The 16,313-nt window shown below is 43.5% G+C and overlaps 1 protein-coding gene across 3 annotated transcripts in view; it reads right to left on the bottom strand.

Moving 5' to 3' along the window:
* The window catches only part of GABRB3 (gamma-aminobutyric acid type A receptor subunit beta3), a 221,547-nt gene that overhangs the window by 70,854 nt on the left and 134,380 nt on the right, over positions 1–16,313 (bottom strand). For all 3 annotated transcript variants that reach the window (XM_059915415.1, XM_059915413.1, XM_059915416.1), the window contains exon 4: positions 249–469. In XM_059915415.1, the coding sequence (XP_059771398.1) occupies positions 249–469 (221 nt within the window). The remainder of the gene's footprint in view (positions 1–248; positions 470–16,313) is intronic.

The following is a 16,313-nucleotide window of genomic DNA, read 5'->3' as shown; positions in this document are numbered from 1 at the left end:
ATGGCAGCCCAATTATATCAATTCAATCCGAGGAGGCTGTTTTTCACTTGTTTGATGTCTATTTATAGTAACAGTAATGCCCCAAACCTTAGATTTATAAGATTTTTTTTCTGCAGAGCTCCAAGTGTTTCATGGGTGTCTCTTAACTTAATCTGAGGACATGGCCTCACTTACTGTAATCACCTCCAGTGAAAACTCAAGACCAATGCACCATGCAACCATGAGCCCAGCCCACAGGGCAGACAGACCTGAGCCCGTAGAGCACCGTCCCATCGGGGTGGAGGCGGATCATGCGGTTCTTCACTGTCACTCCATGCACAAATGACTTTTTGTCATTTAAGAAATATGTGTCAGGCACCCAGAGCTGGTCAGCCACTCGATTGTCCAGCGTGAGGTTGAGAGGGATCCCAGAATAGGCAAGCCTTTTATCTCTCCAGTATTGTTGAAAATACATGGTCAAGGTGTAATCCTGGGGAAAAAAAAAGAAAAGAAAAAAATGAGTTTGTGCTCAGCCGCAGGCCTGTTTCCTCCACAACTGGCCCAATTCAGGTTGGAATCCAGGAGAAATGGATGTTATTTTCAGATAGAGTTAGGAAGCAGTGGTTGCTTTCTTGTAAACACAAATACTAGTTTTAATAGGTGTACATCATGTCTATAAGTTCTCTGTTTTATTTAGGTAAGAAGCAGACTATACAAATTGCCATTTAAGAGATAACTTAGAAATAAAGGCCCCCAAAAAAGTCATCATAAAATCAGGGTGCTGGCAGAGAACCCGTGTGCTGGCCTAGGTCCTCCTCCTCCCACCAGGCAAACCTAGGCCTGAGCCGCCCATGACAGGCCAGGCCTGGCTACAAATTCTCTGCAGTTAGATTCCTCCTCTCCTTCTGCCCTCCACACAGCTGTAAATAGAAAACCTCTGGAATAGAAACACCAGTTGGAGACACCATGACCTGTGGGGGGGTCTCTACACCTCATGCATCACATTTTCCTTTCCTTCTAGGTTGCCATTCTACACTACACAGCCATTTCTACACTAACTGGGACATGTCATCACCTCTAGAGGATGACATCTAGAGAAAATGGGACTAAAACCGGATGTGGGAAGAGGGAGCCAGGGGCAATGCAGCCCCACAGGCTTGCCAACAAAATAAGAAGCAAAATAGGCAGATGACCCCATGTTTTTGTTTTGCAGAGAAGTTAGTGCAGTAAGAAAGTGGGAAAAAAGACAAATCAGAGGCTGAGCATGGAAATTCTATTTTAAAATTTCTGTTCTTTTTGGCAATCACTGTTCAAGTCTAGAACGATCAGGTCTAAAAATCTGGTCATAGTCACTGGACATCCTAAACCCTGTCGTGGAAGGATACAAGCTGAAAATCCAAAGGTGAGGCGGTAAACTCTTCAACCAGAGAAGGAGAAATCACTGTTGTTACAGGCAGGAGCGCCTGAGCTCATGCACCGGCAGAGCATGTCTGCAACACCCTTGCTTTGCAGGCAGTGAGAGGCGGGATGACAAATCAGCTAAAGAATCCATCCCAGACAGGCAGACTCTTCTTGCTGCCTCACAGGGCGGTTCTCAGAGCTTGCTAACCCAATAACACCCATCTGTTACTGATTGCAAGAGTGCTGGGCACAGGAGCCTCCAAAATGACAAAGTACACTTGTGCTCCTCTCCAGGTGCTGTCACAGACAAGGAAGTGACAAAACCAATACGTACTAAACAACTACAAACAAAAGAAGTTTTAAGCTATAGGGCCCATAAAAAATCAGAGAGAGAGGGAAGCAAAATATGCAAATAGCCTGGGGAGTCTATTGACATTTTATCTGCAACTTGAAAGAGAGGCAGCATTTGAGTGGATGAGAAGAAACGGGAATTTTTTCCTAGTCACCTACACGGCAGAGGTCTGTGCCTGGTATTAACTGTGTGAAACCCCCTACACACAAAAAAACCCCACCACCAATTAAAGATTCTCACAAAGCAGGTGGTATTGAAGATAGGCCTTGGTCAGCTAGACACGAGGTAGGGGCATGAAAAGTCATACAAAGACCGTTGTTTTTACTGAATTGCTGAGAAACCCCAAGGAGTGCAGTTTTGCTGGAACTTGGTGTGCAAGAGGAGGAAAGTAAAGAGTTGTGGGCAAGGCAGGACCCTGTGGCAGTGACCATAAAGTGGAAACACTCAAACACCAGCTCCAAAGCCAATGAACACTGAAGGTTTCCAAGTAGCAAGTGACATAATCGTGTGTATTGAACATGTCATTTATTTTCTGATTCCTCATGCTTTAATCTCTGGACCCTGGAGGGACTGCCTTCCCTCCCTCTAGCTCCTAGAGAGAGCAAACAACTCTGCCAAGCACTGGATTGTACTTTTCATATGCAAACCAACCATCCCAGAGCTCATACCCCGAGCTGCCTTCTTTATTAGGTTCTCACACTCCAGGCCAGTGCCTCATTCCACATTCAGGTACCAGGCAACTAAGGATAGACTAGGTCCCAGGGCCTACTTTAATTATTCAAACTAGCCAATCCTAAGCCTGCTTACCCAGCCTGGCCATGCCCATTCTTTCCATGGAAGCTACAATAAAGGCTCACTCTCTGTGACCTGCCCTGGTGCTTCCCCAGGCATCCCCTCCACCATGGCATGGCATGCCCCCTTCTCCTGGGGTCTGTGGGTGACAAACTCTCTTTTCAATGACAGCTGTCTCCTGATCTGTTGGCCTTGCCATACCTGAATAGTAATAAGACTATGTTTTAAACTCAAAGCTGTAGGTGAGGAAGATCAGTTTTGCAATGGTGAGTTCAATGGGTAAGACAGATGATGAGCAAAGGCCTCAATGAGTGGGAGAGCTTGTTGATAGGTGATGAGGGAGGACAGAGAAAAGGGGTGCTGGTTAGGAAGTCACAGATAGTAGGCTTGATGTAGACCCTTGGGATGCAAACAGCCTGTAAAGTTCGCAATCATGCCCCCCACATTACCATTAACTTAAGTTAATGTAGGTGATGCATTTTAACTGAAACATGCAAAGTTTTGGTGGCATAACAAGACAGAGATAAATTAGCAGGAGCAGCTAAAGAATTTTCAATTTAAATATAACCCTCCAAATTGCATTCTTATTGAAATAGAAGAGTTTCATCTTTCTCTCCTGGTTTCTAAGTTCTCATCCTACGCCTGAGTTGTGAAGTCTAGCACTGCTCTCCCATCTCCCTTCCAGCTGGCATTCACATGGGCTGCCATGAGGGTGGAGGCACTGCCATGTGTCAGTTGGCCCTAGGAACCCAGTTGTCATTCACAGTCTGCAAGCTCAGGATCAGGTTCTAATTTTGGATTCTGCTGCTCTCCACAGCATCAGCAGCACCTCTCAGTGTTGGTCTTGGGTGTTCGCTGAGTGACTTGAGTGTACTGCGGTAGGGGAGAGCTTAGGTAACAGAGGGAGAAAAAGTAGTAGTACTTAAACCCAAATCTGCTGCATGGGCTGTGCCTCGGAAAGCAAGGGCATCATGAAATCAGTGGGACACTAGTCAATATCCCACTTCGTTCTCCTGCAGAGAAAGAAGAGGCAGATGAAGCAAAGGTGACTCTACAGGAACAAGCCCCCTCTGCTCTCTTGTGCAGTTGGGGGGCAGCTAATGGGAGACTGTGCCACCGGGGGGCCACGGCGCTGACTCCTGGGAGGGCTGGTGAGGAGCATCACACACACTACCAGCAGCAGCTAACGTGGGCTGGCAGCAAGTGCCAGGCCTCATGCTATATCATCTTATTTAAATACAAGGCAGAGATTACTGCTGTTCTCATTACCATCCCAATCAATGAAGAAAGAAAAATTTAGAGAGCTCAAACAATTTGCCTCCCCACCCCCCATCCCATTAAACACAAGTAACTGGGGGATGTGGGGTCTGAAGTTGAGGCCGCCTCTCTCCGGGAGCAGTTCTCAGTCTCACAGCTCTAGGGTGAGGTTCTATGCAGCCAAATAAACCAGCCTGGTGGGCGAGGTCTGCAAAGATGCCCCTGAGAGTGGATGATGCAGCCACGTACAGTAACATATTTTTGAAGAGGAGTAATAAGAAATATGGCACCACCAAAGCCCCTCATCCTTGCAGACACTGAGCACAGCTACTCTGTAGACAGATGCCTTGTGAAGGTCTGTTTCCTCCAAGGAGTCCCAGACAAATTGCTGGTTTCCAGGTTTGGAGTGATGTGGCGGGGACCAAGGAACACAGCCATGAAGAGGTGCAATCTGTATGGATTGGAGAGTCTGCCAGGGTTGGATTTGAGTCAGTCCTCAGAAAAAGAAGAGACCTTGAGACTGTAAAAGTTCCAGGAATCCACAGAGATCCAGATGGCAGTGGACTAGGGGTAGAAAGCAGGAATCCTGGACTCCTCAGGGAACATAAGGTAGAAGTGGGGAAGTAAGCTTTTGGTCTTTGACCTTAGCACTGGAGGTGGACTCAGGTGCCATCTGCATGGAAACTTTCTGGTATGAAAAGCAGCAGAGAGATGAGACAGGGCTGCGAGTGGTGGAGCCTCTAAAATAACAGCCAGGCAGAGGCCCTGTGCTGCTGGAGCTCATGCTGGGGCACTAGACACCAAGATGAGACAGACGGGGTGCTGCTCACAGAATCAGCCACCACACCACCCAGTGCTGGTGAGCCCCAGGATAGCACAAAGGGAAGAGGCAAAGAAGGGCGTGGCCCCATAGGGCCATCTTGAGCCTTCCTTGCCATCTTCCTTGGGCGTCATCCCCAAACATGGTGCAGCTGAGGGAGACTCGACAGGGAAAGAAAGGGGACACGGCAGAGAACCTGAAGTGGCATTTCTCAAAGAAAGGGCTTTCGGGGGCTCCAAGGGTCATGGGGATTAGAGCCAGGCAGCACTGGTTTGATGGCGATGGTGAGCATCTCCATTCCTGGGCCTTTGTTGAGCTTACTGTGTCCCTTTCATCTTTTCTGCTCTGTGGCGTGATCCACCTGGGTACAGGGAGGAGTCTGCAGGTCCACGGCACGGTGAAAGGGACACCAGGTTGAGAGGAACTCGTGCTTGTCTCCTCCTTCCCCACTTCCACCCTTTGCAGGGAGACTGCAGCTCCAGGAGAGACAGTGGGGAGGAGCAGGGAGTATGGAGGAGAGGCATGGGGGAAGTGGGAGTCTGGGAGGAATGGGCAGGAGGGGGTAGTGGGCATTGGGAGCAGTGGGTGCTGGGGACCAGCAGGCCCCTCTCTGGTGCCAGGGGCTTACTTAGATTCACACACACAAAGAAGACACAGTGGTCTCCATGCACTGATTCTTGGCTGTGGCACACCCAGCCATATCAGCACATCTAGACAGAGCATGTTGGCAGAAGAAAGAGCAGGTACCAGCCCAGAGATCAGGGTTTACAGAAACAGCAGCTGCCAGTAGGGCTGCAGTAACAGGGCCCTGTGTCCCAGAGAAGCAGAATCTCCTCTTTTGCAGGTGGGACCCCCATAACCTACACTCTGCACACCACCCCCACATTCTTCAGACCTGCTGCAGAATCTAGCGCACAAAGCTCCTTTGGTTATAATCTGATATCATTTGATTTTAGAAGACCATGCTTTGGGTGAGGGTTGAGATTTGTAGTACTTCAAGCATTTATAAAATACCCTCCTATAAATTAATTAATTGACATACTGGTTGTGTGTGCACGAATACTGACTCACACCCACTGTGTTAGCAGATGTGTCAACAGCCCTGGGCACCCTGAGAACACCCGGCTTCCGGTTTAGGTGCAGATCCAACCATGGAATGCGGCTGGCACCAGGTGCTTGGGAGGCCTTGAGTAAAAGTGTTGATTTCCTAGGAGATGGGATTCACTGGAGAGCTGTCAGGCAGTGAGAGGGAAAATGCAAGCGTATCCTCATCCAGAATTCTCCAGGCCACTGAGAACTGGGACTTTCTGGTGTATAATGCATAAACGTGAGTTATCCAGTTAGAATTGGTTTGAACTAAGATAGTTCATCAAAATCATTAGGTAAGATAAAATGCCTGGAACACCTCTCTCTCTCTCTCTCTCTCTCTCTCTCTTTCTCTCTCTCTGTATTATAAAAAGCTTATGATGAACTTGGAATCAGCATGAAGAAATATTCAGGAATTGTATTCAAAACAAAGAATCTTTCTTAAAAAGAATCTCACAAACAAAAGCATTCAATTAAAGGGCCATTTATTCCTGGGGCTTCTCTTAGGGATGGTAAAGCTCTTTGATAACTAAATGAACTCAGGGCCCTCTCCACTCTCTCTCTCTGTTTACGTGTGTATCAAATCAAACAGCATGAAACCCTGAAGTCCAGCTAGGCCTGTCCCTGAAGGCTTTACACTGCCTTCACAAAGGGACAGCAAATACTAGTAGGTGGGGTTCCATAAGCTTGAAAATCATTTGTTTAGAATTTGTGTCATATTTTCTCATTGAAAAAACATGACACAAGGGTTGCTAGGTTTTACGCCAGATTACAAAATTCCATTTCATGCAAAAGTCAGACGCCACAGTTTCTGTGTAAGACACCAGCCCAGCCCAGGGTCCCGTGGTTGGGAGCAAGTGGGCTGAGGTAGCAGAGGATGGGGCAGGGAGAGGCGAGGGGCAGGCAGGAAGTCTGAGGGGGCTGGGAACAGGTATTCAGGGGCCAAGCATTTATGCATAGGTGACTGTCCTTTTAAAATATCCTGAGAATATATGAACAGCAGTGGTAACAAGAAATAACAACAAAATAAAACCTTTAGGTGTATAACTCAAGTAGCTCAAATAAATTTCAATAAGAGATAAACAATAACGTTTCTTCTTGCTTGTGGAAATTTGTTGGTATTTATCGCATTAAAATGACAAGAATACATATTCGAAAGTGGAAACACTGCTCATTATTCTGCAATTAGGTAATTGACTAGATTTCCTCAGCACAGGAAATGAAAAAATTTACTAACCCTGAGAAAGAAATGCAATCTCCAAGCCAAATTTAAATATTTAACTGCAGCTGTGAAAGCCACAGGACACCTGCATTTGCTTCTGGTTCAGCAAGTTTATGAGACAAAAACTCACAGGTAAGTTGTTCTCAGGTCAGGGAGGACAGAAAATTATTTTGAGAGGCTTATATAAGCCCTGGATGGTGGAGGCTTCCTTTGCAGGCATTTCTGCAACTAAAATTAGGCTGAGGGAATCTTGGCACTTCTGTTAACAAGATTTATTTAGAAAATCCTAATCCATTCCTTTTAATGGCCTAAAAATGAGTATCCAACACTGCATCCATCTCCCCTCCTACAACAGACTTCGCTGGTACCTAGGTTTCCATTTGTTGAATCCATATGGTTGGAACCCAGCAGAACCCTGCAGGCCACCCCCCTGCCGCACCAAGAACAAAGGCCCCTCCATGTACCCTGCCTTTTGTTTGTAGAAAAACGTACATCTCCCAGGCCTCCCTGAGTCACAAAAGAGCAGGCTCAAGCAGTTAATGATCAGGACAATAGAGTCACAGAATCCTTCAGTTTCTGATACACATTCCTGAGTCGTTGTACAGATACTATAACTGCCACCAGAGGGAACAAGCTAACTGCGTGATGACCAGACTGTAGCTATGACATAAGCTGCTCCATCTTGAGCAGTACTAAATCTATGGCTAGCACAATTCCAAGAATTGGCCTTAAGAGAATGGGATTAACATTATTGCTCATAATAATCTATATCTTTGTGGGCATCAAAATATTATAGCTTGTTCTGCCCATATATGTAAGCAGGCAACTAAAATTGTCAGTAAAGACATTGTACAGACCCGTGTCTTGACATCCTCCACTCTAAGAATATAGCACCCTATGTCAGCATGAAGAAGTTACAGAAGGCAGACCTTCATCCCTAATCCCATAGAAATGGAATGATGTCTGACAAGTGTAAGCAGCTCTTTTGCTCCTTTCCTCTTTGCCCATTTCTGTTTCCCTCAGGCCTTAATTATAAAAATGAGATCACTAGGTAACATTTAACCTAACTCCTGATTTTGCTCTATTGAAGGTACACAATGCCTTGCCTTATCTGTTGATTACTTTCCTGGATTAAATGAAGTAAGAATGAAGAACTAAGTAGTTAAAGAATGACTGACTCTTTACGCCCAGCTTCCCCCTTAGCAAATTTGCAGGCGGACCACTTGGGCAAGACAGCTTCCACAGGAAAATCAGAGGTCAGCAGCTCTGCACACAGTGGAAAAATGATGAAGAATCTGACCTCCTAACTTAATGATTAACTGTGATTGTTTCCCCTTTTTACCTTTAAAAATTGTCATGACTGAGCAGAATGTTTGGAGTTGGTCTCAGAACATGAGTCCACCTTCTCCCCAGATTGCTGGCTTTTCTGATTAAAGCAACTTTCCTTTCTACCAACACTTGCCTCTCAATTATTGGCTTTTGAGTGGCGACCATCTGAACCTGAGTTTGGTAACATGGTGATCTATGAGAATAAAGCAGGACCACCTCCTTCTGATCCCCTCTCCTCCTCCCTCCTTCTGCCTCAAGCCTTCACTGAGTATCTACTACAGGCCAAGAACCTTGCTGGGTGCTATGGACCCAGAGATGAGGAGGATATCATTTGTACATTTAAGTAGCTCACATTCTGGTGGGGTATTCATCAAATCAAATCAAGTAAAACTAAAGTGATTAAGAGAAGGCGCTTTGCACTCAAACATGCCCAAATCTCAAGTCTACCTCCTGTTGGCTGGGCAAAGGTGGGTGAGCCTTTTCACTATAAGCCCATTTACCCATCTGGGAAGTCTGCCTGTCACACACTCTGAAGTGATTAGCATCACAGAGGGCACACATGAGGAGCCAAGAAATGTACAACAATGCAAAAGAAGTGTATATTTAAGGAATATCTACTAAGTCTGTAGCTGGCAGGGGAGGAAGCTGGTGTGCAAATGCAGAGGAAGATTGCTGAGGCTTTCTGGTCTTCATATAGCTATTATACCTGCCGAAAGGCTCATAGTCTGTAATTTTTATTCATCCACTTAAATGCTAAATATATTTAGAATATGAACTAGTTACCTCTGCATGAAATCTGGATGGGCTGCTGAAAATAGTTACAAGTTCCCCAGTCCTCTATAGCCATCTGAAAAACTGGCATAGGACATAAATTATTTTGAAAATTTGGCTTTCTTTTCATGTATGAAAAGATACCATAGCTATTTTTCTGAAGTCCAGTAAGTTTGAAATGCAAAATGATTATACTGACCTACATTCAAAGGACAAAAAACTATGTAGTATCAGAAAAAATTGAGAATTCAACCTAAACAAATGAGAACCAGGAAAATTTAAGAGAGATGTCCTTGGCTAAATAAATCTCCAGCAGGGGCTAGTTTGCAGGAGGTGGTGCAGCAGGACACTTTAGACCACCGGGTCAGCTTCTTACCCTGTGCCTTACCTGGAAAAGTTACCTAATCGCTCTGAGCCTCAGCAACCTCATGTGGAAAAATGAAACTAAAAATGCTCATTTTACAAAAGTGCTCTAACAATTAATTGAGCTAACAAAGCTTAACACAGTGCTTGACTCATAATAGGCATTTGGAAAATTATACATTCTCTTCCCTCATCCTAGAGCAGTGCCAGTCATCCTCCCAAAAGTCCCCCAGCACCTGATGAAAAAGAATCCTCTTTATCAGGTGGGCCCCCAGCCCAATGCTCCATGCCAAGTACATGCCAAACTCTAAAAAAAAAAAAAAAAAAAAAAGAAACCTACTGTTCTCTATTATCCCAAGATGCCAGAAAGAAAGACTCAGCCTAATACTTTGGTGTAGAATTCTCAGCACCACCTGAAGCAGTCCTCACTCTTTGCTTCTAAAATCCCAAGTTCCATCTTCTACTCAGTATCCAAATGCAAAAGATGCAAGATTGTTTCCTGAAATGTATCAGGTTACTAGATTTTTCCATAGAACATTTTTTCTGCTGTGAAATATGTTGAAATTACAAATTTAAGTTAAACACAAATTTGTAAAACAGCTACAGCACTAATAAAAATACCAAACCAGTCACCCTGCCAGGCCTGATCTGCTGTGGCTAATCTGACCTTCAGGTGCTCCAGGGCTTACCTCCCACCTACCCCTCCCCATTTTATGATCAATTGACCCCTCTGTATACAAAGAGCATTTCACTAAGTGCCCCTGCACAGCCCCCTTTAACTGTAAAATTGATTCTCCCAAACTGAGCATCAAGGAACCAGGAGCAAGAAGCATCTCCTATTCTTAACTCCAGCCTCCAGGTTTTTGTTCCTCCATCAGTGTCTCTGGCCTATTTCACTTTCCTGAGATGTCCATGTATGGATCCAGCACCTTCTGAATCTTTCCATCCAGATGCCCCACATGTAAACCAAGTTCAATGTGTCTAAAATTAACTCATTATCTTTGTACCCCAAATCTGTTCCCCATTCTCTGCTAGCATCTACCCACTTTCTGAACCAAACCAAAAACAGGCTATACACCAACCTCTTCTTTCTTTCACATCTGAAATCCAGGATTCATTCAGTCACTGGGTTCTGTTGACCCTATTTCCTAAATACCTTCCACATCTAGAACTGGATCATGAGTCAGCAGCAGCAGTAGGAGGGTGGGCAGTGTTTCCACTAGTGTCCCCATGACAATGGATTAGAGATGAGCTCCTGGACTCCCAAACTGCACCTCAGAAGAATGCTTACCTATGGTGTCTGGAGTAGGTTGAGTCCAACACCAGACCTCAGATATATTATGGGTTAAACAGAAGAATATACAAGATGACCAAATGTCTCACACTCCATATGGGAACAGATGTTCTAACTCAGCACAAATATTGTATGAATGAGCTTTTGGAATGTATTATAAACTGGGGAGAAGTCATTTCATATTCTGCTTTATTTTAAATGAGTATTTATCTGAATAACATTCATTAAAGACACCAAACTGTTCAGGAAATTTTATATATATATACACATACATATATTTACACACATATATATATATAGTCTGCAACATGTGTGTGTGTGCATAATCAGATACATAGTTTTATTTTCCAGCAACTATCTTTGATTAATAGGTTTCCAAGGAGGATGCAATGACTCAAATATGTCATTTATGCAAAGGTGCTCCAAGAACTGGCTGTGAGAAACAGCCATATTGCTTGTGCAAGCTGCCTTCAAAACCTTTATATCTGAAAGATACTCAAACTGGGAGAATATTACACCTGGAGATGTGAGTGATTTGTCCACGTTCTGGTTGTGTGGCATTTCTCAAGCCTCTGTGCTCTTCCCTTGCTTGAGTACAGTGCCTACAGATGACCATGAGGTTAAGAATTCTACATTCTAAAACAGTCATGGTCATCTCTTGGGTTACATGGCTTATAGAGTTCTCATTATTAGACTTGCTGAACTGAGTGTCACTCTGAATCCCTTCAAGAGAGCAATAAGGCAAAAAAAAAAATGTTTCAGCAGAAAGAAGGGTATCTATTTATCATAAAATAGAGGATGAATATTTCCATTTTAAACCAAGAACCCCTCCTATAAACTTAAACTGTGGGTATTCAAATGCACTTTGATTTTATACATGTACCTCTATATCAAGATTTAACACTGGATTTCCCCTCCTCAAAGACAAGTCATGTGGACTAGTGATGCCACACATTTTAAAGTACTTTCAGTTTCTAAGAAGACATGCTATTTTTAGATAGCAAGTCCATTCATTTCTGAGATCATGTGTATTTCTGGTTTCTACCCAGAACTTGTTAGGTTATTGCTATTAGACAAATCACAATATTAACAACATCACACTTCATATAACTGAAAAATATTGGTTTGATAGTTTTTTTAAATTATTATTAATTTCAACAGAAATATTTGGAAGGGCATCTCTGCAAGGAATTACATGAAGCAATCCTATCCTCTGGGATATTATAATCATAGCCTGGGTAGCCGGAAAGAAACCATAATGCAGGGTTTCATACAATTAATCAAGTATAGTGCTCAAGGAGGGAGAAACCAAGTGCTACCCTTTAGATAGGAGATGAATGACACTTTGTTCCTGCTTTTTTAAAACTTTTTTTTAATTGAGGTATAGTTGATTTATATGTTTCAAATGTACAACATAGTGATTCACAATTTTTAAAGGTTATATTCCATTTGTAGTTATTATAAAATATTGGCTATATTCCCTGTGTTGTACAATATATTCTTGTTGCTTATTTTACACGTAATAGTGTGTACCTCTTACTCCCCTACCCTTATTTTGCCCCTTTCCACTTCCCTCTCCCAACAGGTAAACACTAGTTTATTCTCTATATCTGTGAGTCTGCTGCTTTTTTATATATTGACTAATTTGTTGTATTTTTTAGATTTCACATGTAAGTGGTATCATACAGTATTTGCTTTTCTCTATCTGATTTATTTCACTAAGCATAATACCTTCCAAGTCCATCCATGTCACTACAAATGGCAAAATTTCATTCTTGTTTATGGCTGAGTAGTATTCCATTGTGTGTGTGTGTGTGTGTGTGTGTGTGTGTGTGTGTGTGTGTGTGTGTGCGCGCGCACGCACCACATATCCTTTATGCATTTGTGTTCCTGCTTTTTGCACTGGGCCCCACAAATCATGTAGCTGGCCCTAGTTGTGAGCAGTCAACTGTCCTTTGTCTTTGACTCATGAGATTTGTGTCTTCTTCCAGCATCCATGAAAGCTGTGGGCAAAATCCCAGACCCATCACTGCTCTTGACACATACTCTCCTGCTTTTCTTCCTGTCCAACTGGCCTATCTTCTTTGCTACTCCTTCTAATTCTTCCATTTCTTCCTAATGCTAGAGAGCCCAGGACTGCTCTCCCTGTGCCACCATCTACACACTCACTTGACCACACCCTGGTCCCTTCTCTCTGCACTCATTTCCTTAGTGATCTCTTCTAGCTGCATGGATTTACATCCTACCTGTATGCTTAGAATTCCCAAATTTATTCTCCAACCCAATTTTTAAATCAAACTCTAGAATCAAGTCAACACATCCAGCTTTAACTGCTAATGTTACCCTCAAAACGGATCCACTTATAATCTTTCCCATTCACTTGGTGCTATTCTGTCCTTACAGTTACTTGAGTCAAAATTTCCAGTCATTTTCACTCATCTATTCTCTCACATTCTATATCAGTCCGTATGAAATTCTGTTGACTCCACATGAAAAGCAGACTGTGGTCCAGCTACTCCTCATCACTGCTGTGGCTGCCCCCTGGTTATACACCCTTCCCTGGTAACCTACAGACCAGTTCCCTGCACCTGTGCTCTCCAATGCTCCAATTCTCAACAGGTGACTTTTTAACAATTTAAGTCAGATCATTTGCTCCTGTGTTCAAAACCATACAATGGCTCCTTATTTTATGGAAGTAAAGCCCATGTAGTTGTGCTCTGGCCCACTTACCACCTCTCTGACTTCATCTCCTTTGCTAACTTCACCTCAGCAACAATACCCTCTTGGCTGTTCCTCAAATAACCCAGGCGCTATCCCACCGTAGGCCCTTTCATTAGCTGTTCCTTCTGCCTGGGACTCTCTCTCCCCAGATAACCTTCTGGCTGACTTTCTCACCTTAGTCAAGTCTTTACTCAAATTCACATTTTTAATGAGCCTTCTCTGACAATGGCAACCTTCATCCCTTGCACCCTCCCTTCCTGTCAACCTTGATTATATTCTGTTTGATATATTTATTTATTATGCTTACTTCCTTTCTCCCATGCTAGAATGTAGGCTGCATGAGAACAGGAACGTTTGTCTGTTTTGTTCACCGATCTATTCCCAGCGCAGTGCTAGGACAGTGCCCAGCACATAAGAGAATTTCATAAACATTTGCTGAATAATAAGCAGAAGTTCTATGTAAACTGGGTTGCCAGTGTGTCCCTCTATAAAAGATCTGCATGTGCTTTCATCCAATGTTCCAGATTGGTTGATAACTTTGGATCACTTTCAGTGAAAATTTCTCCGCAGTTTTAAGTCAAACCCCAAATCGAGATTAGTACAGGTATACGACACAAATTCTCAGGGCAGATGTTTTCCATGCTACCTAAAGCCCAGGTGAGCCAGACATTTTCTTATCACCCTTTGATAGTTGGGTAATTTTTTTCTAGACCACCCTTCCAATGGGTGTGCAGCCCCTGAGTGTGCTGCTCTATAAAGACAATTTTAACTCTCTGCTTTGTGGAATTCTTTAGTCTCTCTGTTTCTGCCTGACCACTAACCTCAAGCCACTTGGTTATATAGGGCAAATGACCCCAGGTCTTCAAGTTCAGCTTACAACATTTTCATCCTCAGCTTTCTCTCCAAATAGAATCTCTGTCCTTTTTTGTGGCTCCTGGGGCTTTCTCTTATTTTTCTGTGAATTAAGTGACACATTTAAATGATGTTTGTTATGATTTGCTCACCCTTTCTAATGGTTTTATACTGAGAGTTCTTTAGAATTTATCCCTTCATCATTCACCTGGGACTTGCTTCCATCTCCAACCCAGTCCCAGCAAGGTTGCCTAATGACCTCCAGAGGGCACTCTTTTGCCCTCATCTGACTATCTAAGCAGCTTGCAGCAGGGCTGAAGCCCATTCTCGGGACACTGCTCAGCCTCTGAGACACTTTCCTGGCCTTTCTACTGCACTGGCTGTGGGCTCAGGGCTCCGGTGCCAGCCGCCCTCATCCAGGTCTCAAGGCTCGCCTGCCTAGGCTCATCCCTGCCCTGCCCCCTTCCTCCTCTCTTCCAGGGTGAGCTCATTCATTCCTAAGATGTTTAACTCTTCATTTTTACCTGCAGGCCGGGTATCCCTCTGAGCACTGACTTTCTCCTCAGCCACCTGAGCTCGTGACTGCTCCATCTGGTTGTACCTTGTCATCTTTATTCTTTCTCTTTCCTTATGCCCCATGCAATTCCAGGGCCCACCTCAGCTACACTGAATCAGAATTGCAGGAGGTAAGACCCAGTGCTGGTAATTTTAAAAAGCTCCTTGTGCAATTCTTATTTTTGCATGTTCATATTCTGATCATTATTTTGACTTAAAATTATACTGAAACTTTTAATTTCATTAAAATCAGGAAACTCTCCTTCTATATTTAGAAAGCAGACACATGTGTACCGAAAGGCAGCATGTGGACAGCTTTAGCCGTGCACTGCCGTGGAGAGCAGAGTCTGTGCTGGGCCAACTGCAAGAACACAACCTTCCCACGTGCTTTCAGATTCAGGTGGATGCTAGGACAGTCTCACTGCAAACCGCTTCAAGAAGCTCTGAACAAAACCCAGCAGCTCCATGGCAACAGCTGACATGACAACGGGGAGACATGGGTCAGGGCCCTAGAACCACAGGTCTCTGACGGGGCTGCAGCGTGGGTGTCTGAGGGCTGCCTCAGAGCATGGATGTTCTGCCTTGTTCCAGGCCCTGATGCCATAAATAACTACAGTCATCAACCCAACATGTGCCATTACCTTCAAACACCACACTGGCGGGCTGTTCAGTAAATTAATAATAGAAATGAATATTCCCGAATATTTATTTAGTACATGTTAAATTTGCTTGCTATTTATATCATTTAATGAAAGATCTTTTTATGTCATATAGTGTATTCACACAGTGATGCATTCATATAGTGTATTTATATAGAAATTTATGTAGCACTCTCATGGTATTCAGACATTCTCGTATATTGAGTTTAAGCTGTTGTGTGATGATTATGCTTATTTTAATTCTTTTAATATCTGCTCCTGGTAAATGTAAACAGGTGTTTCTAATTATTCCCTTTCACTGCTCGTGCACACAACCCAGGCATACACGTGGAAGATTTAGAATTAATGAAGAGAAGGTGAAGTGTCTATGGCGCCAATAGGAATTGTGAAAGGGTGGTTTTGACTGTTAAAATGCCCATGTTTTGCTTTGGAAGTTGGTAAATAAATAGTAAATAAATAAGAACTCTTAAAGTATTCCTAAGGAAGAACATTGTTTGAAGAAAGCAAGTGCTCTCCCTCCACTGGCAGTGTGATCTTGTTAAACATAATATCTGACATTATTCATATTCAAATGAGTCCAAAGGAGTCATGACACAGAGCTGTGGACCAGCCAACCTGACTCTAGCCATTGAAAGCAAATTTTTTTGTAGCAGCCAGATGGAGATTTAAAGTAGCAAAGGGTCTCTGTTCACCAAGGTGCTGGTTAGAACATCAACTGTCAAGTTAATTGTACATTTTCCTGATTTTGTGAGTAATGTTGGATATTAAAATACAGGTTTTCCATATGTGACTTGCTCATGTTGGATAGCAGCTAGACTATTTTTAGTGTGAGACAATAATTCTAAGTGTCCTTTATGTTT

The sequence above is a fragment of the Balaenoptera ricei genome, chromosome 2 (genome assembly GCF_028023285.1).
Source record: "Balaenoptera ricei isolate mBalRic1 chromosome 2, mBalRic1.hap2, whole genome shotgun sequence".
In the NCBI taxonomy this organism is placed as follows: Eukaryota; Metazoa; Chordata; class Mammalia; order Artiodactyla; family Balaenopteridae; genus Balaenoptera; species Balaenoptera ricei.
The sequence above is the reverse complement of the archived record's forward strand: the minus strand, read 5'-3'. Positions and strand labels throughout refer to the sequence as shown.